General features: G+C 36.5%; 3 protein-coding genes and 1 pseudogene across 3 annotated transcripts; 1 reads left to right on the top strand and 3 right to left on the bottom strand.

The window, feature by feature from the left end:
* Window positions 1-1,015: 1,015 nt before the first annotated feature.
* LOC141813614 (pathogenesis-related protein PRB1-3-like) lies at window positions 1,016-1,507 on the bottom strand. The gene has a single exon (XM_074701568.1). The coding sequence runs from the start codon at window positions 1,505-1,507 to the stop codon at window positions 1,016-1,018; it is 492 nt and encodes a 163-aa protein (XP_074557669.1).
* A 12,976-nt stretch (window positions 1,508-14,483) lies between these two features.
* LOC141812979 (vacuolar sorting protein 18-like) lies at window positions 14,484-17,757 on the bottom strand (annotated as a pseudogene).
* Window positions 17,758-19,914: 2,157 nt separating this feature from the next.
* On the bottom strand, window positions 19,915-20,499 carry LOC141813628 (pathogenesis-related protein 1A-like). Its single transcript, XM_074701584.1, has one exon. It carries the CDS (start codon window positions 20,477-20,479, stop codon window positions 19,985-19,987), a length of 495 nt encoding a protein of 164 aa, XP_074557685.1. The 5' UTR covers window positions 20,480-20,499; the 3' UTR covers window positions 19,915-19,984.
* A 4,722-nt stretch (window positions 20,500-25,221) lies between these two features.
* Window positions 25,222-26,634, top strand: LOC141812829 (uncharacterized). Its single transcript, XM_074700787.1, has 2 exons — window positions 25,222-25,986; window positions 26,253-26,634. The coding sequence occupies exons 1-2, from the start codon at window positions 25,293-25,295 to the stop codon at window positions 26,312-26,314; spliced, it is 756 nt and encodes a 251-aa protein (XP_074556888.1). The 5' UTR covers window positions 25,222-25,292; the 3' UTR covers window positions 26,315-26,634.
* Window positions 26,635-26,917: the final 283 nt, after the last annotated feature.

Consider the following 26,917-nt stretch of genomic DNA (forward strand, 5'->3'; position numbering starts at 1 on the left):
CTATCACGCGAATGTGTTTTTATAGAAAAAAAAATTGAATGTGTCATTGCATGCTATTAAAGTTGACAATATATACCTCATTACATAATGTTTATATAAATGAGATATTAAATTAATCATTGATCAAATGATAATTAATATGCTTCTCAATAAAATCTTGATTAGAAGATATGATAAGGATGAAGTCGCTCTATCCATGAAAAGGAATAAAATAGTTATTTATAGAGAATAAAATATATTTAAAATAGTTATACCTATCAGATACCTAGATAAAATTCTAAGGTCATAATTTTGATTTTTAAATAAATATGAAAAGAATATAATATAAAAAGTAATTAAGAAAAAATCTTTTAATGATAAATCAATGGACAAGTGTTACTTCCACAATGTACTAAATCAGTTTGTCTAGCAAACCAAATTAGCTCATTTGAACTAACCTACTTAATTAATTTCTTAAGTGTCCATTAAAATTGTTTAGCTCAAGCAATTCGATCAAACTATTCGACCTAAATAAGGTCAATCATCCTAATTAGAAGGATAATTATTTTGTCCATCTAATCTATTAACATACAATCCATCTAGCTAGCTCAATTAGTTTATAGTTGGGCAAATCAAAATTGTGATAAAATTTTAAAATATAGTTCTTTATGTAATAAGAAATAATTTGAAATTAGCTATTTCTTTTTTAATTAAATATATATAGAAAGAGCTTTTTTGAAAAAAAAAATATAATAAATAAAACAATTATTCTCGTGAACTAAACATAAAAATGAATAAATGAGGCAATCAATCGCTTTTCAATAATGATTTTACTTTCATTCATGATCAATCTAGAAGCTCCAATTTGGCAAACCTTGTAGAATGAAGCCAAATATTTTCTAATATTTGATCCGGTAAGTAAAGATGTGAATTGACAATAATTATCGAGAGTTTATAGATTAATCAACAGCAATTAACGAGAATTTATAGATTAATCCGGTTTTATTTTTCTATTTATTGACGTCATTCCGACGTATCAGTACGGCCGCTCTCCGATGTAGTTGCCCGGCGGGTAGTAGCTACAGATGATGAAGACGCCGCCGCTGTTGCACCGCGCGCGCGCGCAACCGATCTGAGTCGACGACCGCCACACCACCTGCGTGTAGTGCCCGCACTCCTTCCCGGCGGCGCAGCTGTTGCTCGCGTAGTCGTAGTACTGCTTCTCCTCCGCCCACACGCGCACTGCGAAAGCCGCCGTGAAGCCGTCGCCGGACCCCCAGAAGAGGTTCTCCCCGTAGGGCCCGTTCGAGTGCACCAGCTTGCAGTCCCCGATTCGCTGGTTCGCATAGTTCTGCGCGTAGGCCGCCACTGTGGCGTTCCACGTCACCGGCCCCACTCCGACGGCCGCGCGGGCAGCGTTGTGGCCGGCCAAGAAGTCGCCGGGGGAGTTTTGAGCCAGCGTGCGGCTGGTGGTGCAGGCCATGGCGATAGCCACGACAACACACATTATGGGAGCCATCGACCTCATGAGTAATTACTCAATTAATTAATTAGTTTTTTTCGCTAATTAGCTTGATGCAAATTAGTGATACAATATCGCATTTTATAGACCATGACCGGTGCAACTTACTGTAGGATATATAAAGATTGCCTCAAACAGCAAATATAAATATATCATCCTAAATTAGGAAAATAATAACAGATAAATAACAATAATATATATATATAATGCAAAATAGTATGAGATTATTAGATTATTAAAAAAATAGAACTCGACCTTGTCTAGTGAGAAGATGGCATAGCCAGCGCTGGGATGTATTGAGCTCCACTCCAATGTAACTCAATAATTTTTAGGTTAATATATTGAGCCCAAATTTAAAAAATTAAAATAGCCTAACCCAGTTGAAATAGCTGAGTCGATTGTAACCTGAGCCCAACCCTACTCGTTAAATGATGCTGTTTCAATTATTAATGGAAGAAAAAAATGGCTTTCTTTTGTTTGTCGTTCGATGTATCAAGGAGCACCCGATCGTAGAAAGCATAATCATCGAACAACAACAGGGGACGTTCAGTTGGATTTCATTTTTAACGCTATTTAACGTGATGAGTCCTCCTTTCCTCTATGCCCCTTTTTCCAGTTAGCAATTGTGTTTTATTTTGCAGCCCTTTTCTCAGTTACAATCGCTGCAACAAGTTTTGAAGCTTGATATTATTTTTTCTTTCAATTTACATTGCTCCCTTAGCCGTTAGCCCTATTAAAAAGAAATATTACATTATTATCTTATTTAAGAATTACATTAAAGAAAAAAAGAAATATTACACTATCAATTTAATATAGTTTGTGATCCTTTATATTGACTATTTCTGTATCAACTGCAATAGCAGAGAGAGCCTTTTTAGTCATGAAATTTCTCAAAATGACACGTCACAGATGGATGATGATTTACTTTAGATTGCATGATTCTCTACATATAACAATAATTATCTGAGAAAATAGACTTGGAATCAGTAATAGACGAGTTTTTTATTCTAAAATCTCATCAAGCACAACTTAAGTAGCTAGATATTGAAGTATTTGTATGAAATTTGAACTATGTAAAAGAATATTGGTATATAAATGTTATATGTTTGTTAAATGTTCATTATACATGTATGTATTATTATTTTCATAATTTAGCTTAGGACAATTAAAGATCCTAGCTACACCATTGATGGAGCTTATAAATTAAGTTTGATGGCATTGTACATTGCCGTGAGCTATATGATATATCTCTAATTACATGAGGTAGTTGTTGATACATTTCTTCTAAAAATTTAGAAGAGAGGTGTTGAAGTTCATTTTCAATGATATAAGTATTGGTACAGGGAGCACCAGATGATCAAACCTTAGTTTTGATAATAGTAAGAGGTTCAAGTTAAGTGTGTAGCGATTATTAATGAACTGATCTAAGTGTGCAGGTAGTATAGGTAAATCCTAGTTGAGGCAAGGCACAGATAAGCCCTAGTGGATACTAGGCAGTGGAAGTCCTGGCTGGAGGCTAGAGCAGACCTAACTTGGAGGGTTAGATGGAAAGTCTTAGTTTGGAGTATTAGACAGGAAGACTTGACAGATCAAGTGCACTAAGTGGAAGTCTAGGCAGGTCAGGTGGACCAGATGTCTAGCAGTGGAAGTCTTGGTAGATCAGGTAGACCAGATGTCTAGCAGTGGAAGTCTAGATAGGTCAGGTGGACCAAATGTCTAGCAGAAAATAAGTGCCCCGGATCTGGAAGGTAGAATGGAGTGCTACCTAAAAATATAAGTGGACATGTGGATCGTCATTCAAAAGGGATTCACAATCCCAACCAATAATAACAGTCTTCTACAATCTTACGACAAATGGGATGTGGCCACAAGAGGAAATTTGAGACAAAATCCAAGAGTAAATTTAAAGTTGACGCAAAGGCAACCCAAACACTACAATGTGGGTTGACCAAATAAGAGCTGAATAGAGTCGGTCCATTCATCAGTGCTAAAAATCTATGGGATAAGCTCATAGAACTCTATGAAGGAACATCAGACACGAAGGTTAGCAAGCGGGATCTCTTCATCAACAAACTCTACAACATTAAGATGATGGAAGGAGAATCAGCAAGTGGATTGCATGCTCGAATCCAAGATTTACTGAATGGGCTGCATGTAATTGGACAACCCATTGAAAATCGGGATGTTATAAGGTATGCATTGAAAATGTTCCCTAGGAACACTTTGTGGGCATCTATGGTTGATGCTTACAAGTTCTCCAGGGACCTTTTAAAAATCAAACTCGATGAGCTATTTTCTGAATTTGAATTGCATAAACAAATCAGCGTCATAACGAAGAGAAAGGTATAGCTCTTATTGCAGGACTATCTAAGGAGAAAAGGTCCAGAAAGCAAATAGAAGAAGAATCAGATGAATTGTCAGATTCAGAGAGCAACGATGAAGTCACAACCAAACTAGTTAACCTAGTTCAGAAGATGCTGAGGAAGAAGCGAGGACTAAAAAGATCAGAAGTAAAGAAGGTGGTACAAAAGACCAACTCCAACAAACCTTTTACAAACAAGATGAAGCTTACTTGCTATGGATGCAAGGCAAAAGGGCACTTTAGATCCTAATGCCCTAACTAGAAAAAGGAGCGCAAATCTAGGAAGAAGGCACTCAAAGCAACTTGAGATGAATCTTCATCAGAAGAATCATAAGAAGAGCCAACCATAAGTTTCCTAGCTCTTCCAACTCGGGATGAACAAACTGGAACAAACAACGACTCAAGCTCAAGCCACGAAACCGCATTTGTTTCAAAAGGACCCACAACCACTGTAAGTATAGATAGACTATATTCAATAATTTATAGTTTATCAAAAAGGCTAGTAAAATTCAATGCTCAAGTTGAATCACTCTAAGAGAGATCTATATCACTCCTTAAGGAGAAAGTCAACTCCAGATCATCAACTAAAACTGTTTAAGTTAGGAACTCAATTCAAGTTAAACTTGAGGAAGAGAATTCCAAATTGAAATTTTAGATTGATGATCTGAAAAGATCATTGAAAAAATTCACCTCAGGCTCCAAGTATCTTAACATGATTCTTGGAGCTCAAAGGACTGGATACAACCGATTTGGCTTGGATACAAAGCTAAGCACAAAATATACATGACATTACTAAATCAACCCAAGAAACCCAGAGTCCAATTGCATGAGTTCCCAAGTCCAAACTAACCAATCCAGTTAGATCAAATCAATATTGAGTCTCTAAGAATCAAATACATTATTTGATCAGACCCAATAGGGGTCATGATCTAGGGGGACCTAAAACCTTGCTTGCTAAATAAATTTGTTTGTTTTAATTAATTTTATTTTTTATTTTTATTTGCTTTAGAACAACCTAGGCTAGATAAGGACTCAAATTTGATTAACACTTGCCAAACATAGTACCAGAGTGAGGCGAGATGATAGTACGCTAGGGAAATTTGATTTAGGTAGTCAAGTAGGGTAAAGACTACCTTACTTAGTCTACTTAGCTAAATCAATCTAACCGAAGCTACCTCGTCATATCCTAGACTAGTTAGACCAAAGTTTATTCCTAGATTAGTTAAATATGTAATTTCTTGAATCAGTTTTGTCTTACAAAGTGATCGTTGTACTGATAACCAAGAAGCCCCTTGTGCCTCGCCACCACCTGAAAGTTAATTCTTGAAATATATATTTAGTAAGTCAAAATGTTAAACTTGAATCTAATCCAAAGTTAATCAAATACTAGATATCAATAACTTAATCCATTAATCAAGATAAAATTGAAAAATTATTTCACATAACTCATAGGATTAACCTGTGTGATCATCTAGAAATGAGTAAGATGAATTAAGATCTAAATTCAAAATTTAACTTAATTAATCTTTAATTTTATTATTCTTTAATTAATTCTTAACTTAATTAATCTTTAATTAATCCTTAATTTAATTAATCCTTAACTTAATTACTCTTTAATTAATCCTTAATTTAATCCTTAATCCTTAATCTTTAATTAATCCTTAATTTAATGAATCCTTAACTTAATTAATCTTTAATTAAATTAATCCTTAAATTAATTAATCTTTAATTAATCCTTAACTTAATTAATCTTTAATTAATCCTTAATTTAATTAATCCTTAACTTAATTAATCTTTAATTAATCCTTAATTTAATTAATCCTTAACTTAATTAATCTTTAATTAATCCTTAATTTAATTAATCCTTAATTAACCCTTAATTTAATTAATCCTTAACTTAATTAATCTTTAATTAATCCTTAACTTAATTAATATTTAATTAATCTATAATTTAATTAATCCTTAATCCTTAACTTAATTAATCTTTAATTAATCCTTAACTTAATTAATATTTAATTAATCTATAATTTAATTAATCCTTAACTTAATTAATCTTTAATTAATCCTTAACTTAATTAATATTTAATTAATCTATAATTTAATTAATCCTTAATCCTTAACTTAATTAATCCTTAACTTAATTAATATTTAATTAATCCTTAATCCTTAACTTAATTAGTCTTTAATTAATCCTTAACTTAATTAATCTCTAATTATTCCTTAACTTAATTAATCTTTAATTAATTATCCTTAATTTAATTAATTCTTAACTTAATTAATCTTTAATTAATCCTTAATCCTTAACCAACTCTAAAATTTATATAAATTAATCAACTCTAAAATTTTAATAAATTAACCAACTCCAAAATTTTAAATTAACTAAATCCAAATTTTAATAAATTAACTAATTCCAAAATTTATTAACCAATTAACCAATTCTAAAATTTTTAACTAATTAACCAATTCTTTAATTTAAACCCCAAATTTAAACCCAAAAACTCATTAAAAGCCTGTCCCAAACTCATCCGGGCGTCTGAATATGAAAATCTAGGCGCCCCAAACTAAATACCCAAAATCAAGTCCATGGTTTTATGCAGACGCCACTGGTTTTAGAATCCAGGAGCCTGGAAAGAATATCCAGCCACCACGAACCACACAAAATCCAGGCACCCAGGATTTGTTTCCAGGCGCCTGGAAGCACGTTATAAAAACAAACTAAGCTCCACCACTTTTAACCACACCAAAACCCTTTCTACCTCCAAAACCCCCCTTTTTCGCGTTGTCGATAAGCGTATAGGTCGTCAGTTCTTATTTAATTCATCGAAAATATGGAGGTAAGACCCCAAAACTAACTCTAAATAACTAAGTTCAAATTTTTTAGTTAAATCTTTACTTATGCAATAGGATTAAGAGGAAGACCGCAGAGGCTGGCCCCTCTAGGAGTCCTAGTACAGATCCTAGGTTCCCCACTGAGGAACATAGGGCTAGATTTGCATCATTATCATTTATACCTCTACATTCTAGATATATATGTAGGATATTTTTTGCACGATCATGCATACCATTCATAGAGGTCGTAGAGTATTATGGCCTTCAGCGACTAGTTTATTGTACTAGCCCGGTTAACATAAGTATGTCTGCCGAGTTGTATAATAATCTAGTTTAGATCGATGATCTGACATATTCCACCCAAGTTTTAGGGAGGGATATCACCCACTGTCATTAGAAAGCATTTATGATTATGACATTCACTCTGTCCATTTGCCTGCTACTCCCCTAGGGATGTACCTTTTGGAGATCCCTACTCCCACATCACCCTAGATCTCATGCATTCATACTTCTTTGGAGAGGAGAGGGTCTATACAGTGACCCAGTTCTCTTCTATTAGACTTAGAATACAGGACTATGTCCTGTATAGACTTTTAGTGACATGCATCTTACCCCTGACTACCAGGATGTTGTTATGATGCGACCTTTTCATACTTTTCTTTTATATGTATTGATTCATGGATTTGACATAGACATTAACTTGCACATATTTTTCATGCCATCATGTTTTCATCTGGTGTTACCATCAGCAGGAGGGTACACATGCCCTACTGTCACATTTTGACATCACTCCTAGCATCACTTGGGTTTGACATCACCGCAGGTGAAGTCAAACGAGCTAGCGAGTTTGACATGTTAGGGCTTAGGAGTTTCTCATTAGTTGGGGTATATATAGATGATGATGGGGTCCTATCTTGGAGATGAGGGAACCAGCCCCAGCCACCACCACCGCAATCGTTGAGGAGGAGGACGATGATCTCCAAGACCTAGTCGAGCTTCTCCAGCTTCCACCTCCACCTCCACCTCCTATCACTCTGGAGTAGAGAGTGATCAAACTTGAGGAGTTAGTTCAGAGTCTGCACTAGTCCATGATCAGTCAGTTTGAGAGTCAGGAGGAGAGGAGCAGAGCTAGACATACTGAGTTGATGGACATATTCAGATCCTGGAGCATGAGTCATCCTCAGCCACCTCCCCAGTAGACCTAGATTTATTTGACTTGTATTGACCTTGTTGAACATTTTTTTCAATATTACAGTTCTTCATTCCAGCATTCAGTTATAATGGTTCTAATTAGGGCAGTGTTTGGTAGAGTAAGAAACATATTTCTCAATTTTTCAAAATCTCATATTTTCAAATCTATTATTACTTAGTTTTTCAAAACTAATTTAAAAAGTTAATTTTAAGTTTTTTAAAAAAAACTTAGTTTTAAAATTTGAATTTCAAAAGAAAGAACGAAATATTTAGCCTTAGCCTAGATTTCTCCCCTATAAATCATGAACCTATAGATCTAGGTTAAGCATCTCACAAAGCACACTAGATAACATGATTGTGTATTGTGAAACTTAGAATGGTGTGAGATGCATAAGATTCTAACCTAAGTTCCAGATGCTTAAAAGTCTGTGCATTGAACCAAAGCTTGGGCTATAACCATAAATTATGAATCAAGTTAAGTGTTCTTACTTAGCATAAGCTAATTGGAATGATACACTTAAACTTGACTAACTGGGTCAAGCCACTATCCTGTGGTAGTTAGTTGAAACCTAAGTTGGACACATGCCCAAAGAATTTTTTTTTTTGTCTAAGTAATATATATATATATATATATATATATATATATATATATATATATATATATATATATATATATATATAATATGCTTGAACTCACACCTATATGTCTTTATTTATTGATTATGTCAAAGGGGGAGAGATACATAATAATTTCAAATTTTAAAATATTTTTTAAGTATCAAAAGTTTTTTAAAATATCAAAAGTGTTTCCAATATTTTTAAGATTTTCAAAAGTTAAAAAGGGGGCTTGAATGATTTTGTATCAAGTTGATTAAAATCATATCAAGTTCAGGGGGAGAGAATAAAATTTCAAAAGTTGATTTTTACCCAAGTACAAATTTAGGGGGAGTCTTGGAAACAAGGGGAGTTAGGAAATCATTATTACATGCTGCATATTTCAATTCCGCATGAATTAATTACTTTCTATCAATTCAAAAATATTTTTTTAACTTGAAACTTGGGTTACCATAATCAAAAAGGGGGAGATTGTTGGTGCAGGGAGCACCAGATGATCAAACCTTAGTTTTGATAATGACAAGAGGTTCAAGTTAAGTGTGTAGTAATTACTAATGAGTTGATCTAAGTGTGCAAGTAGCACAGACAAGTCCTAATTAAGGCTAGGCACACACAAGTCCTAGTGAATACTAGACAGTGGAAGTCCTGGCTGGAGGCTAGGCATATCTAACTTGGAGAGTTAGGTGGAAAGTCCTGGTCTGGAGGACTAGACAGGAAGACTTGACGGATTAAGTGCCCAGGTGAAAGTTTAGACTGGTCAGGTGAACTAGATGTCTAACAGTGGAAGTCAAGGTAGGTCAGGTGGACCAGATGTCTAGCAGTGGAAGTCTAAGTAGGTCAAGTGGATCAGATATCTAGTAGGAAATCCTGAGGGCCGAGGATCGAGGCTAAGTAGAAGTCCAACAAGTCTAGAGGACTTGGTTGACAATCAGGTAAATTTTCCTGAGTGGAGTAGGTAAGGGTGCATTCTCAATAAGGGAACAGTAGGCGTTGATCCAGGATTTCACTGGAAATCCGAAGTCAAGACCAAAATAGTTGTGAAATTGTTATCTTTTCCTGTTAGTTTTTAGTTTTGTGCTAATTTGTGATGCAGGAACGGAGGGACTAGAACTTTGTGTTCCGGGCGCCCTTATCCAGATCCAAGCGATCGAAGTCCAAGCGCCCGGATTAGTTCCAGGCGATTGGACGTAAACGGAATGGGGCTAGCGAAGCAGTGAAGTGGCAGAGTCTCAGTGGTCGGGACACCTTAGCTTCCAGGCGCTTGGATCAGTTCCAGGCACTCCAGATCTAGATAGGCGTTGCGGAGTCAAAAGTTCATCCGGAACCTTCACGTCAACATTCAGGCGCCCGGAAGGGGATACAGGTGCTTAGAAGTGCCGAGTCAGCAGCGTCGATGGTGGATCGACGGACAACGTGGAGGCGCCTGGAAAGACTTTCAGCGTCCAAAAAGCCCAATAAAAGAGCTTCGAGGGAGACCCCTCAGAACATCATTCTACAGACAATCGACGACCGTTTGCACCCGAAGCATCAACTAAGAACGTCGTCGTAATGCCGAAGTGCTGCACAAGAAGTTGAGATCTTCATTCCTTCGATAACTCTAAGATTTTGTACTTAATTTTTAAGGATGGTATCTTTATTACCGTTTTACATTTTGTAATCGCTAAACTTTCTTTCGTAAGAGGGGAGTTATTTAGTTGATTGCCCATCGTAAATGGTCAACTGATCGTGGGTCTTGGAGTAGCAACCTGTGACTGTGAACCAAGTAAAATACTTGTGTGCTTTTTCTTGTGTTCTCTATTTTTTGCTGCATTTACAACTCTGATCACAAGAATTCACAAGCACTCTTACTAAATTTGAAAACGCTACTGATAGCGTTATTCACCCCCTCCCCCTCTCTAGCGCTTTCAACGATACTACAATAAGAGTCATCAATTTCTGAAAATCTTTTCCAATAAATTAGGTATTTGTGAGTACTTCCATCGACAAATATCATTGATTGATGATACACACTACTCTTCTGCAGAAGAAGAGGAAAAGAAAAGATGATACTCTCAATTTGATGAGAATGTTTAGTCAAAGATGGATTAATCAGGATCAACACCATTAGGATGCGGCCTATGAGCAAATCAACAAATGAAGAAGAAGGTTCGAATATCCCCGATATGATAGCAAATCCTTAATATTGAAATTTGGGCAATGTTAAAATTAGCATGCAAGTTAACAACATATACATTAGTTTCAATTTTTCTCACGATTTGAAATGGACTAAAAAAGCGAGTATGAAACTTTTGAGTAAGGAAACGTTGTTAGGAAAGCATTTTGGCTGAATGCGAATAAGCACATAATCTCCTACATTGTATTCTTTGGCTGAATGCGAATAAGCAAATAATCTCCTACACTGTATTCCTTAACCTTACAGTGTACATAATTTGTATTTTTAAGTCTCATTACTCAATGTAATTTTCCTCTTGACATAGGCATGAATCTCTCTAATACGATCAATAAAACTCTTAGCTGACTTTGAAGAATAAGAAATGATAGGTAGGGAAATCAAATCAATAAGTGACAGACAAACTTTCAACCCATAAACAATTTTAAATGGACTATGACTAATAGATCAGTTTACTAAATTGTTATAATAAAATTCAATAAGTGGCAAGATTGAGTCCTAAATACTCAATTGTTCATCCACTAAACACCTTAATAAATTTCCTACACTGTGATTAACAACCTCGGTCAGTATGTGGATGAAAGGTGAAAGAAAATTTTAAGTTTGATCTCCAAATAATTTTTATAGTGTTTTTCAAAAATATATAACAAATTTCACATTGACAACATAGATATCCCGTGCAAATAAACGATCTCTTTAAAGAATAATTTGGTTATTTATGATGCATCATTTATTTTATTACATGAAATAAAATGTGTCATTTTCGAAAATTGGTCTATTACTACTAAAATTGAATTATGACTTCGGTTAGTCTAGGGCAATCCTAAAATAAAATTAATGTTAATTTCTTTCCAAGGCTCATAAGTTATAGATAGTGGTGTGTACAATCCTGTGTTTTGTTTTATTTTGTTGTCTTTGTCGTTTGGCATGTACGACGTTATGATATAATCCATGTAACATCTCATTATAATGAGGGTCGATAAAATCAATAAGGGCAATAGTCTTGTCTTTTCCAACTAAGTCACTTGCATGAAATTCCCAAATAAGAATGTTTATAAATGAAGTTCTAGGAATGCATAGGCATATACTTTTAAACAGGTAATGCCTCATATTACAAAATCTACCAAATTATAATAGTTTACATTTTGAAAAATCATCCTAAAGCCAGGTAGCATATTCATCATTGAGTCGATAGAGTCCTTCTATGATCATATTCATTGTGTGCAACTTTATGACAATATGAATTAGCACATCAGCTAGTTTATTGTCTATACTAGAATGATATTTCGGAACAAAAGTATACTCTTATAGTAATTCAATCCACCTAACATGTTTAGCACTTAATATCTTCTTAGATTGAATGAAACTTATAACATATTATACTTCGAATGGAAAAGAAACTCCTGAGGCAATAGGTAGTAACTGTAGGGATTGATGGCATCTTTAGAGGGGGTGAATAGTCATTGTGATCTCGTCCAATCATTGTTCATTATGCTTATCTACAAAGAGTTATATGCAATGAAAAATATAAATCAGATACACAATAGCACAAGCATAATAGACAAATTATTTTTACATGGTTCGGAACTCCAACACCTACTTTACAGCCTACCGTCCTAGCGATAGCTCTACTATCTTTCTCCTTGTCGGATATCTTTCAAAAGTAGAGAAACTTCTTACAAGTCCTTATTCTTTACAAGCAACATGAACAAGAAAAGAAGAATAAAGATGAAAATTGAAATACAGTGTAAACAACAATTACACAAATGAATCTCGCTTTTGATTGTTGTCGAATGCTTTTGGATTGCTTCTTGAGTTTTGAAAATGCAGTCACACTATATCCAGAATCCCTAAAAATCGACTATGAAAACCTCTACGAAGCCCTCCCTTTTATAGCCTTTAAGTCGGGGTTGATTTCCGCCTGCTGACTACCATCAATCGATCACTCCACTAAATTCGATCATTGCAGCTGCAGAACGACTTTTACCAATGCTGGTTTGACCATGAATGGTCAACTATTATTGTTCATCAATTGATTGATGCCCACACATTCGAGCATTGCAGTCAACTCAGAAATCTTGTATTCGTTGCAACCGTGTCGACAATCAACTGTTGCTATTTATTAATTGATTAATCTCTAATTAGTCTAGTTTCAAACTTTCTGTTTATTGCTACAATACCATTAGTTGACTATTATTGTTCATCAATGGTTGTTAGTGTAGAAAAAATATTGTAGCACTCGATTAATATTGTTCGTCAATCGAGTGTTACTATAGCAAAATATTGTTCACACCGAATTTGTTTATGCGAAATGGTTATGTCTTCGAAACTTTCACATACGATTAGTGTTAGGACCCATGCGAGCTAGAGGAGGGTCATGAATAGCTCTAATCGTTTCTAGTCTTGATCTTGTACTCATCGTTTACATGCGCAACGGAAACTTGAATCAAAATCGACGTCATATGTACAACACCTTAGTTTTACTTGGTATTCGCCTCCTTGAGACAACTAATCCAAGGCCCTACTCCTGACAATCTCCCTTCACTATGAACTTTTCTTTTTTGGATATTTTTCGGAGGTGGAGAAGCCTCTTACAATAAGCTCTGACAAGAACACAACAAGAAAAATAAATACAAAAGTAAATGAAATTAAAAACAACTTTACAATGAGGAACTTGCTTTGAATGCTTTCCTATTGCTTGGAAATGCCTCTTGTAGGTCTAGAAATGCAACAACACTTTACTCCAAAACCCCAAGAATCGGCACAACTTAATTATTTGCCTCGAAATCCTCTTTTAAAGGTTATTCTTCAGGTTGATTTCTACCAACCAATCGATTAGTCTTACTCCTCAATTGATTGTCATGTTAGATCCGACTATTTAAACCTACAAAACGCGACTATTTTACTTGACCAATCGATTGGAAGCTCCTAGTGGAGCTGACCAATAGATTCCAAAACCTTTTGTTTGCTAACCACAATCAAGCAATCGATTTCTTGATATCAATCAATTGCTCCAATTGATTGGTCACCAACAAGCCTGAAATTTCAAGTTTAGGGTTTGTCAATTGATTGTTATGTCATGTCAATCGATTACTAACTCTAATTTCAACTTTTTTGAGACTGAATTTGCATCTTACCTAATATCTGACGTCGGACTGGATAGTGATTATCCTATGAGAAATATTTATTCCGTTGGTTCGACTGTGAATGCCGAAAATAATCTTCTAAAACTTATTGATTCAAAAAAATACCAGGAGATAGAAAAATAAATGACACTGTCAAAAATATTATTAAACCAAAAATTTCTTCTCCTCTAACTTCAACTAATAAGATGCTTATATAAATCCAAAATCCTAACTTGTAAAGAAAAAAGAAAAGAAATCCTCATAGGAAGGAAAATTCTTAACAAATTCAAAATCCTAAAAATCCTAAACAGACTTAAAATCCTCAAATATAAAAAGATAAAAAATTTCAAAATTACTCTAAATACTAAAAATTTTAAAAATTATTAAAAATACAAATTATCAAAAATACTGCTCTTGTCTTTGAATTCATTTGCTTTAGTCGTCCCATATTTAAAAAAAATTCATCCTCGAGTTTAAAGTAATGTCGGGTGGTTGCTTAGAAGAAAGATCATCAAACATCAAATCGATAAAATCTACTAACAACTGTTGGAGTTTAAGAATCTTCGTCGATTCATTGATGAGAATGACATCGTGAATACTGCTCTTGTCCTTGAATTCATCTGCTTTTGCCAATTTATCTTGTCTAAGTACAGCTCTACAGCCCACATAGAGATAATTGTGATTAGGCACTTAATCATCCTTAGTCAGAGTATCAAGTTTTCGTAGCAAAATTGTCGGTAGCAAATCCAACTCATCTGCCATGACAAACTTCAAGCTGATCTCTTCAAAGGATTTGATGTAATTCACCTTCGCATAAAAAGAAGTTGCTCGGTGATAATCTCTCGAGGAAAAAGCAGCATCAGCCTGAGCAAGATATGCCTGATCCCTCTGGATTAGAGTTCGGCAATAATTAAGCTGAAACAATAGCATATTCCTTCATCTCTTGGTATACTTGCCACATATCTCGACTTTCATCATGAGCAGAAACCTGAAAATTAGAATTTTCATCAAATGCATCACTACATAATCCAATGATTCCTTTCGATGATTCTGGTGGATGTTCAAATTTTAGTTCCTCGATCATATGTTGGCTAATTCTGTTGATAACCTGGACCTTGTTCTCAATCAAAACCAAGAAGTGAAATTCTGAAACTGCAAAAGATCTTGATTTCTTGGCTTCTCCCAATGTTGAGTAGTCCAAAAGACCCCTTGTTTTCAACAAAGTTCGCATCTCCATTGACTGAACTATGTTGTGCACCAAAGTTTAAGTCACCATGATAAATTCCAGCACCAGAAAGCCAGGCAAAATGTTTATCTCTTCGTTGCTTGATAAAGACATGCAGCTCACTATTGGGTATTCCGCCAGGAAGTTCCTTAAAATGTACTGCACGATCTGCAGAAGTTGTTTCCATTTGCAAACCCATCATAGCCTCTGGAAGCTGAAGCTCAGTCAGCTCAAACAACAACTTTACATATTACTCCTTGTAATTCAATATACGACCATAATGATTTGTACCAGCTGACAGTGCTTCCCTTATTTTTTTTTCAATCTCTAATGGATCAGCTCCAGAACCTTGCAAGAAGCGGCAGTTTCGGCCAATGACTTCTTTGGCAAGATAACCGGCAATGTTGAAGAATCCGATTGTTGGCGAACATAATGGGATGGTCGGGTTTTGTAGAGTTAGACACCACAAAAGTCTGTTGGACGGCGGAAAGCGCATCTCGAAGCTCCTCCGATATCCTAGGGATCCCTCCCCTCTCCTTACCGCCTCCAGAGGCCAGCACCGACGCATCTGAACCACCGCCAGAAACTCGATACGGGTCACCTTTGCCCCTGCCTTTGTCACCCAACTTCTGCACCGTGACTCCCTGCGGCCTCCCCGTCTCCTCGTCAGTATTGAGAGAGGATCCATGGGATGAGTGTATTTCGGTGAGATCTTTGAGAGCGGTGGCAATCTGGAGGTCGTTGGACGGAGATGAGGTGACGATTTCAAGAACAGAGACCGCCATCTCAATATCCTCTCATTCCACCGAGTCCTCAACAGACAGTTTTTCAACTTCTGTTCTTCTTGTCTTGAACAGAACCTAAGGATGAAGGTTCTTTCTCTTCAACCTTTTCTTCAATGACACATTCGTGATTCGTTAGGGAAATTGTTACTCAAAACCTGCAACACCTTGTCATCAATTTCATCGACAACTTCACCTACTTCATTATCGTTATAAACTAGCTAGATCATCGAATATTTCAATCTTGTCAGCGTCTCTACCGTCTCCTGTGATCGAATGATTAGAAAAGTAGGACTGGTCGTATTTAATGTTGTCGAGGTCTGCATCTTTATAGTGGTCTTTATTATCGTGGAAGGAAGGGGAGACGCAGAGGCGTTACAGAGCCGACATTCTCTCGAAGTTGTAGGTGGCAGGACGGTTAATACAGAATCCCTTGAAACTAAACTTATGCTTCGAGAGGAATAAAGGAACTTATGACCTTTACAATATTATGCCTCTAAACGCTAGGATAACTTTGTGATTTGTTTATGTAGATCTTGAATTATCTCATCTCGAGTGTTATGATCATGATGCGAGACTTCCTTAGTCGAAACTTGCCTATCACAACCACAATCATGATCATAACGATCATCCATGAGATCTAAGAGCTCTGATATCAATTGACACAGGACAAAATAACGATTATTCTACGAGTAATATTGATTCTGTTGGTTTTACTGTGAACACTAAAAATAATCTTCTAAAACTTATTGATTCAGAAAAATACCAGGAGATAGAAAAATAAACGGCACTATCAAAAATATCATTAAATAAAAAATCTTGACCCGTCCAGACTTCATCATTGCCTAACATTTGGTTAAATTAACCTATAGAGACTTCTCTTCTCATGTTGACTCTATGTTGAATTTTTGATCATCAAGTATATGGTCAACCGTGACACATTTAGACTTTTCTCTTGCTAACTCCTCATTAGTTTTCCGATCACCAAATATTCGATTAACCGCGATCCACCTGGACTTTTCTCGCCTCATGCCACACTACAACAAAATCCAAAAATAGCGACAAAATTAGCGATGAAACTTATTTTTCATCGCTAATTTAGCAACAGATATTAATTAATATCCATCACTAATTTAGCGGCGAAATTTAACTTCCGTCGCTATTTTGTAATTAAGCGACAGAAAATAATTTTTGTCTCCAAATTAGCGATGGAAGTTTATTTTCCGTTGTTATATCAATATTGGCGACAGAAGTTATTTTTCATCGCTAATTAGTGACAGAAAATAATTTTCGTCGCTAAATTAGCAATATAAAATAATTTTTGTTAGTAAAATCATGATTTTTAGAGTTTCAACCCAATTCTTTTCCTCTCGCGCACACAAGTTCCAATCGCGCTCCCGACTCCCTACTCCCTACTCGACTCCAGCATTTCCAACTCCCTTGCGTTCCCAACTCTTCGACATTCCCGACTCTCCAGCGGCATTCTCGATTCTCATCGCTTCCTGACCGATAAGTCTCTCGATCCCTCATTGGTTTAATTTAGGTTTAGGGTTCAGGGCCGGGAAGTCTCTCGTCGATTACCAACATCGGGCTTGGCCTGGGCTTGCTCGTCGGCCTTGAGATGGGCAGGCGACTTGGTTAGTGTCGGGCCTAGCCTGGCCGAGCTTGGTATGTTCGGGCTCGACCTGCTGAGTTCATTGACGTCAGGGTTGGCCTGGCTGAGCTTGCTAGGGTCGAGCCTGGCCTTTGGCGAGCCGCCAGCATAAGGGTTGGCCTGGCTGAGCTCGTCAGCGTCGAGGTCAGATTCGTCGAGGCCAAGCTCGACCTGGCCGAGCTCGCTGGCCGAGCTCGACCTGGCCGAGCTCGTCGGAGTTTGTTTAGGCTTGGCTGAGTTCGTTAGCGTCTGTGCAGGCCTAATCGAGCTTGGTGGCGTCAGGCCAGGCCAAGCCGAGCTCATCGTGGTCGAGCATGGCCTGAGCGTGTCATTTGTGCTTGTTGGATAGGATTGTAAGGTTTAGGATTTGTAAGACATAGTGTACTTGTGTTTGTTTTAATATGCAACTCCTTTCTTTGTAGTTGTCTGAGAGATGTTGTTCCAAGACTCCATGTTTGTTCTTCCATTTATATTGTAAGTGATATATTTTTTTCTATCATTCATACTATATATCACTTTGTTGTTTTTTTCTATCATTTGTATTGACATTAGATGATTGTAATGATGTTATAGAGTTTTTTTTTGTTGAATTTGAATTATATGATTGATGTATGATTTTTAGTGCATGATACCAAAGTAGATGTTTAGAATAACTCGTCGACCACGAGCTCGGCCTCCCCATACAACCTGATCAATCCTTTCATTATTAAATTTTATAGAATAGTAGAACCCTTTCATTATTATAATGCAACCAACATTATAATAAATATTATTTATTGGACTTAAAAATTTATTTAACCGAGTCTAGTGAAGAAGATTCTCAAAATGTTAAAATATTGATAATTTAGATTGTAACGATGAATGAATATTAGTATTATTGTGAATTAATTCAGAACAAATTAAAATTATTTACTTTGTTATATGTATATCTCACTAACGATTTGATTATTATTTCGAATGTGTATGTATTATAATAATTATTTTGTAGATATAGATATATCAGACCAAGTAGCAGTACTCGGTGACTAGACTGTCTTGTGAATTGTTGGAGGTTGATAAGTATTAGTGTTATTAATAATTTTTAATTCTCATTTGGTTTATGCACAAATTGTTTCAATTCATTCGGTCGTACTATTGTTCATTAATATTGTATTGGATTTGGTCTGTGCTTATGATAGTGTAGCTATTCATATATAATTTTATTTTCCTTAACTTTGCCAATGTTTTGATCAAATAGTACCAAGAAACAAAGCTTAACGGAGGAAGAACATGGCTTTTAATAAAAATATATGGATTACAGAGTCATTTATTACATAAAAGGGAGTAACATGTGGATTGTATCCTTGAAATAGAAGATCAATAAAAGCCTGCTAAAGGGGTTAAATCTTTGATCGATATAGAGTTTATGCCATACTATTTTCTATAATCCTAAAGAAGATGTTGTTTAATTTTGCACAACAAAAAAAAAATGGTATTCATGCAAATTTAAATAAACAGAAAGTTCAGCGCTTAATTAAAACACGAGTTTATATATATATATATATATAGCCGCTTATTGTTTTGATTTGTCTAGCTAACAAACGGAACTATATATGACTAATAATAACAAAATAATACGAATGATGATAAAGAAGGGGGCATGCATAGTGTCTATACATATAAATTAAATATGACGACGTATAAAATAATCGATAGATATGTCTATCTAAAGCTATGGGAACTAAATTAAGAGTGCTTACAAATGGATGACTAAGGAGATAAAAGAAACATGAGAAATCGTACTAGAAGATTAGCATTGAAATGCATAGGGTATCAATTATAATAGACGCGTATAATCAAGAGATATTTGAAGCCTCACTAACTTTTATAAACGTGGTGTTTCATAAAATTCAGATGCATGTATATAAAATAATATTTAAAATCTATCCATAAATTCAATGAATAATGGATAGTCATTAGTTAATAAAAGAAAAAAAATAATTGAGAATGATTTGTAAAACATAAAGTATATATACTCTAAAAATTAATTTACGAGAGTAGAATATTTTTATTTTTTAATATATATATATATATATATATTATATAACAAAACAATAAACTTTGAAATTATAAGTAAAACGTTAGATCATGAGTTCTTTACCCATGCATGTTTTTAATTATTTGATCAGTTATAGTATTGAAAACTTCATAATTTGATGTTCTTCTCATTTCATTGTTCAAGTATTAATCTCTGATTAATCTATTACCATTACCAAACCATATGATTTTTTTTATTTATTAGTTTTTTTTTTGCCCTGGAGTAGGATTGAATTGGTTACTGCGAGACAGATATTACTATAATAGATAAGGATCGAATCTAGATTAAATATGAGGTCAATCGCATGAGACAGTTGAGATAGCAAATTCTAACTTTTATTACAATAAAGTGTAAACTATGTCACGAACCATGCGTGTTTTTATTTGATCAAATATAGCATTTAATGGCCAGAAAATACTATAATTTCTAGGCCTTATTATAAAACTCTGGTGATTAATAGGGTCTTTGGTCGGCGAAGTTGCCGGGGGGATTGTAGTTGCAGATGATGAAGATGCCGCCGCTGTTGCACTGCACGCGGGCGCACCCGATCGCCGTCGACGACCGCCACACCACCTGAGTGTAGTGCCCGCACACCTGCCCGGCGGCGCAGCTGTTGCTGTCGTAGTCGTAGTACTGCTGCTCGCCCACCCACACGCCCACCGCGTCCGCCGCCGTGAAATCGGCGCTCGTCCCCCCGCAGAGGTTCTCGCCGTAGGGCCCGCCGGAGTGCACCAGCTGGCAGTCGCCAATCCGCTGCTCCGCGTAGCTCTGGGCGTACGCCGCCACCGTGTCGTCCCACGACACAGGCCCCACCCCCACCGCCGCGCGCGCCGAGTTGTGGGCGTCCACGAAGTCCTGCGGCGAGTTCTGCGCCACCGTCGTCGTCGGCGCCGTCGCCAGAGCCACGGCGGCGGCGCAGAGCAACGCCAGCATCAACGATGACCTCATAATTAATTTCAATTAATTGGTAATCGATAATTCACTGGTGATCGATTCAAGAGAGTGCTGGAATTTATATAACTTCGGTGGCGTAAAATTCCAATTTTTTAGGTAGAATAAAGTTGATAAAAATTATCAGTCTATGAAAATTCCACAACGAAAAAAAATGAGGAATATGCTCTTTAGATTTAATTTGTCAAAGACAATTTTGTCGGATCGATGCCAAATTTATCCTACGTGAAACACAGATGGTCAGTGTTAATATTATTTTGGACATATAGAAAAATGAAATTAATTAGATTAGTAACCAACGTTGGGCATGGAATTAGTGAAGTAGGTGATTTGGTGACAGGACCGGCATAGGCCATTTAGGCTTATGCTTAGGCCATCAATTTTTATCGAGTTCATTATTTTTAATATATTGAATATATTTTTATGTATATATTTTTTAAGAGAATAAAATAGAACTATGTGATAAAGATTTGCATGATCATATTTTTTTTAAATCAAAGCTTCGGGTTATTTAATATTTTAAATTTATTTTTAATTATGTATATAATTTTATAAAATTTAATCTATTCTTTTTCATTATCTCTCAATCCTATCATTTTCTCGTTACATTTCTTCTTCATTGATGACGCTTTCTCATCTGATCGATAAAAATATAATTAAAATTTTTTTATTCATACAATACAAAAGAAAATTGTTAATTTATTTCGAGATCTCCCTCTTCTCCTTTTCCAACTCCTCCTCTCTATGCTTCTGTCGCTCGTTGAGAGATTAGAGAAGAGAAATCACACTTAACGTTGTCATGCTGATCCGATTGATGCTATTATGCTCCTAATTACTTGATTAAGTTCAAATGCTGATGCATTTATCCGTACGCATTGTGTCCGATCGAAATGGAAGATTTTATTATTTTGAATAATAATGAATTAGATATCTACCCTTTCACTTCCTCAATAGATATTAAATTTAGCTTTTATTTAAATATATTTACAATTATAAATTTTTTGATTTTTTAAAGAATTGTAATGAGTTTTTTGTCATTTTGTACATGTGTTTTTTATTTATTTGTTTTCTATGCTTCACGGATGACGATGAGTTGAAGATGGGAGCATGATTCTTTCTATTGTTGTTCTACTTTATTGTTCTTATTTCTTCAATTTTGTTTTTTTTAAGGGTTTTGAATTGAGTAATTAGATATACTTCTATCTTTTTATTTTAATTTAATTTTGAAATTTTAATTAATAATTTATCTCTCAAAAAATTAGAAAATTAAATTATAAAATATAATTATTGTTGTCCTATTTTATTGTTCTTAGTGAAGTAGCTAGGTGACTTGGTGATGTGACTAAATTACTATGTTAACGAATATGGTTATTTATTGATAAATAACATTAAAGATATTGATATATATCTAACAGATATACAAAATTCCGTGCTCAACCTGAACTACCATTCTTCCCTCATTTCTATCATTCTCAACGCGATCTGCTCTTTCTCTGGATCGCGGTAGATTTTTTGCCACGGAAATAACTTTCGCTGATCTGCTCTTTATTTTGGTCGTTAAATTTCATGATTTTAGGGCTTCTTGCCCTTTTTTTTCCGCACTGTGTTTTAGTTACAGAATTAGCGACAAAAATAATTATCTATCACTAATTAACTATAGAAGTTATATTATATTGCTAATTAGCCACGGAAGTTATATTATATCGCTAATTAACGATAAAAATAACTTTTGTCGTTATTTAATGACGAAACTAATTTCCATTGTTATATTTTGCAAATTTAGGAGTTTGTACCCTAATTTTTCTTTCCCTCTATTTCTTCTCCCGTTTCTTCTTCTTCTTCTTGGGCGATCTCCGATGCTAGAACCCTTTCGTTCTCTAATGCTCGAACCGTCTTCGATCTTTGGCAAGATATGCACACCCTCTCTGATCTTTGATAAGCATCTCCCTTCCCTCCTCTCTCTAGCCCGGTGTCAACTAAGTTGAGCTCGCCTGACGGTGAGTTATGATTGGTCCCAAGATGAGGCCCGACTAGCTTAGTCAGGTGAGGCCCGGCCTCAGCCTGTTGGGTTGCAAGGGTGCAAACATAGTCCCACATATAAAACACATGAAAAAGATCATGGGGTTAAAAGGATGGAAAGTATCTACATTGGTACGAGACCTTTTGGGGAGAGCTCAAGAACAAAATCATGAGGGCTTAGGTCCAAAGTGGACAATATCATACCATTGTGGAAATATTTTGATTCCATCGGTTTTAACAAGTGGTATCAGAGCGAGACCGCTCTTCACCGATGAGTAATACCGGATGAGCCATGATCCAGATCTAACCATGTGGTTTAAACCTTAAACAAAGGAAGTGGGTGCTCCCGTGTCTGAATCAAGAGGACCAGACATCAGGTGAGAAGTCCTAGTAGGTCGAGTGGACCGAGGGGCAAAAAGTCCTAGTTGCGACTAGATGGGAAGTCCTAGTAGGTCGGGTAGACCGAGGGACAAAAAGTTCTAGCTGCGGCTAGGTGGGAAGTCCTAGTAGGTCGGGTGGACCGAGGGGCAAAAAGTCCTGGTGGGTCGAGAATTTAGACATCAAAATGACGTTAGGGGCGGGGCCTATGGTCCTTTGTTTGAGGAGGGGATTGTTGGGTTGCAAAGGTGCAAACATAGTCCTACATCTAAAACACATGAAAAAGATCATGGAGTTAAAAGGATGAAAAGTATCTCCCTTGGTATGAGGCCTTTTGGGGAGAGCCTAAGAACAAAGCCATGAGGGCTTAGGCCCAAAGTGGACAATATCATACCATTGTGGAGATATTTTGATTCCATCGATTTTAACACGGCCTTGGTCGGCAAGTTGGCTGGTTGCAAGGTCCCGATTAATCATAGAGATAACTGATTCAATCTAATAAAAAATTTTTATTGATCATTCATAAATTAAAAAAATATAAATAAATCATGATGAACAGTTCAACACCATAAATTTTTTAAATTCATCGTATCGTATGTAGTGTGTTTTATTTTAAATTTGAATTTTCATTATCTAAGCAGTCCATCTTATTTTTTTATCAAAAACCTGAGGAAAAAAATATCATAATTTATAGCATTAGTCAAGGAGGATAATTATTTTCCACACGGAGAAGGGAGGTGACTTGCCTGTTTGCGTATAAACAAAAACAAATTCCAATGCGTCAGAGAAATTGACACGCCATGACAAAAATTTGGTATGAGATATTCTTATCGTTTTGGTTTTTCTAACTAACAAACGGAACTTTATATATATATATATGACTTATAATAACAAAATAATATGAATGATAAAGGAGGGGGCATACTGTCAATACCTAACTAAAGCTATGGGAACTAAATTAAGACTGCTTACCTTACAAATGGATGACTAAGGAGATAAAAGAAACATCAGAAATCAAATGGTACTAGAAGATTAGCATTGAAATGCATAGGGTATCAATTCTAATAGACGCGTATAATCAAGTGATATTTGAAGCCTCACTAACTTTTATAAGCGTGGTGATGTTTCATAAAATTCAGACGCATGTATATAAAATAATATTTAAAACCTATCCATAAATTCAATGAATAATTGATAGTCAATAGTTAATAAAAGAAAAAAAAATAATTGAGAATGATTTGTAAAACATAAGGTATATATACTCTAAAAATTAATTTACGAGAGTAGAATATTTTTATTTTAATAATTAATATTTTTATTTTTATAAAAAAATAACAAAACAATAAACTTTGAAATTATAAGTAAAACGTTTGTTAGAATATTAATATAGATTATTAATATTATATTGCCCGGTCTATGTGACCCGGTCTAGGAAATATTACCTATATATATGGCTATATCCTGTATTATTAGTTCTCAATTCAGATAATAAAATTATTCTGACATGGTACTCTCGGTGCCGCTGCCGCATAGGAAAGTCACGCGTTTCTTTCTTTCTCTCGATCGCGCGCGTTCCTTTCTTCCTCCCGATCACGCCCTTGTTTTTCCTGGCCGCCGCCGCTGAGGCAGAAGTTCTCAGCCGCCGCCGCTCGTTGTCGCCCCTCCGATCTCTGCCGCACAACGCCGTCGCTGCGAGGAGCAACCGCCGACGCCGCCCGTTGTCGCCCCTGCTACCAATCTCTGCCGCACGACGCCGTCGCTGCGAGGAGCAACCGCCGACGCCGCTCGTTGTCGCCCCTGCTGCCTCAAGCCGCCAGAGAGGCTGCCGCTCCTCACGAAGAGGAAGCCGACCGCGACGTGTAGAAGGGGAAGCCGGCCACCGCGTTTGTAGCTTCTCCTCCTCGAACCAAGCTCCAGAGGGCAGGCCTTGGTTTTATCAAACTGCAAAGCAAAACAGGGCTTCTTTTGCAAGCTTCTTTTGATAGTGACAGAAAGGTGATAGTGACAGAAAGGCTCTTTTGCAAGCTTGAATTAATTGCAGTCAAGATACAAACAAAGGAGAAAAGCAAAGAGCAGAGAATTTTATCGCGAAAGAGTTTTTTTTTCTCTGGTGGCTTCTCTCAATATGGATCGTGTGGAAGCATCTGGTATTACTGTTATATTGTCAGGAGACAATTATGATTTGTGGTCCGAATCTATGAAGAGTTTTCTAATTGGTAAGAAGCTGTGGAGATATGTCACTGGTGACTTCACGGTGCCAGTGCGACCTGTTGGAACTCCCACTACTCCGCCTACTACAAAGGAAATTGATGATTATCGTATGGCTATTGATGACTGGGATAGTAAGAATCATACTATCCTTACCTGGATTCGAAACACATCATCTAGGAATATCCAGATCCAGCTCCGGCGAATGGATACCGCCAAGAAGGCCTGGGATTATCTGGAGAATCGTTTCCAGGCTACCGGAGGCATGCACCACTATCAGTTGTTGAGTTCACTATATGCACTGAAACATGAGTCAGGACAATCCATAGATGATTTCTTCTCTACTATCCAGTCACTTTGGGATCGCATTGATGAGGCCAACATTGATGAGGAACAACTTAGGGTCATTCAGCTACTGATGAAGCTCGGCCCTGAGTACGAATCTGTTCGTGGATCATTGCTCCATCGTGATCCACTTCCTTCGTTAGATATAGCTATGAAGGAGATCTCTTTTGAGGCTACTCGCTTTGCCATGCTTCGGTCTCCTACTACTGATTCTGCTCTGGCTGTTCCATCATCTGTGCCCACGTTTCCTCGCAAGGATGCTCGCAAGGATGCTCGATCGGATAAGTCTGCTAGATGTCGCCGTTGTCCGAATGCTGATCATGCTTACACTCATTGCCCCAACATTGAGTGTCGTTATTGTCACCAAAAGGGTCATGTTCGTCAGAACTGCCCAAAACTGGGTCGCACATCTTCTACAGCTGGATCTTCCTCCTCCATGGCCGCCGTCACAAATGTTTTGCAGTCGCCTCAGTCCACTACTCCCACCCTTATGGATATCCATAAACTACTCACTCAGGTTTTATCTGCCAATCCTTCATTAGCCACCACATCAGGTAACCAACAATGGTTCTTAGATTCTGCTTGTTGCAACCATATGACTTCTAACATTAATCTGTTACATTCTCTAAAACCTCTCACCACCTCGCCTCCCATTCACACTGCAAATGGTGCCTCCATGCACATCACACACACTGGTCATGCCACTTCACCATCTCTCCAAGATGTCTACTACATTCCCCATTTAACATTAAACCTTGTTTCTATTGGTCAGTTGGTTGAGCAGGGACTTACTGTTATTTTCACGTCTTCTGGTGTACAGGTTCAGGATTCGCAGACGGGCCAGATTCTAGGGACGGGGCGCAAGACGGGTCGCCTGTTTGAGCTTTGCTCTCTTCGACCTTTTCCTTCTATCTCTGCTGTCGTTTCTCCTTCTTCCATCTATCAGTGGCATCTCAGACTTGGGCATGCTTCATCACATAGCCTCCGATCTCTTGCTGCTAAAGGCTTTTTTGGTTCTATTAAATTTGAATCTTTTGATTGTGTACATTGCAAGCTTGGCAAACAGCCAGCACTTTCTTTCTCAAATAATCATTCTATTGCTGATAAACCTTTTTCCCTAGTTCACTCAGATATTTGGGGGCCCTCTCCTGTTGGTACATTTAAAGATTATAGATATTTTGTAATCTTTATTGATGATTATTCCCGATTTACTTGGATTTATTTTTTGAAAAATCGTTCTGAACTTGCCGCTACTTACTCCACTTTTGCAAAAATGATTCAAACACAATTCTCATGTCCTATTAAAGTACTTCGCACTGACAATGCTTTGGAATATAATGATTCTACCTTTCTCAATTTTCTTTCTGCCCAGGGCACTGTTGTTCAGCGTTCATGTCCTTACACTTCACAACAAAATGGTAGGGCTGAACGTAAACATAGGCACATTCTAGATACTGTTCGTGCCATGCTCCTTTCTGCTTCGTG

Source organism: Curcuma longa, chromosome 20 (genome assembly GCF_044706935.1).
Source record: "Curcuma longa cultivar G26 ecotype Majalengka, Jawa Barat chromosome 20, ITB_CL_G26_1.1, whole genome shotgun sequence".
NCBI lineage: Eukaryota > Viridiplantae > Streptophyta > Magnoliopsida > Zingiberales > Zingiberaceae > Curcuma > Curcuma longa.

Bases quoted from the DNA above. Each gene is read 5' to 3' on its own strand.
- LOC141813614 (XM_074701568.1), bottom strand. From the start codon at position 1,507: ATGAGGTCGATGGCTCCCATAATGTGTGTTGTCGTGGCTATCGCCATG.
- LOC141813628 (XM_074701584.1), bottom strand. From the start codon at position 20,479: ATGAGGTCATCGTTGATGCTGGCGTTGCTCTGCGCCGCCGCCGTGGCT.
- LOC141812829 (XM_074700787.1), top strand. From the start codon at position 25,293: ATGGATACCGCCAAGAAGGCCTGGGATTATCTGGAGAATCGTTTCCAG. The intron at 25,987-26,252 runs GTAACCAACAAT...TCTGGTGTACAG, and splicing joins TTCATTAGCCACCACATCAG to GTTCAGGATTCGCAGACGGG.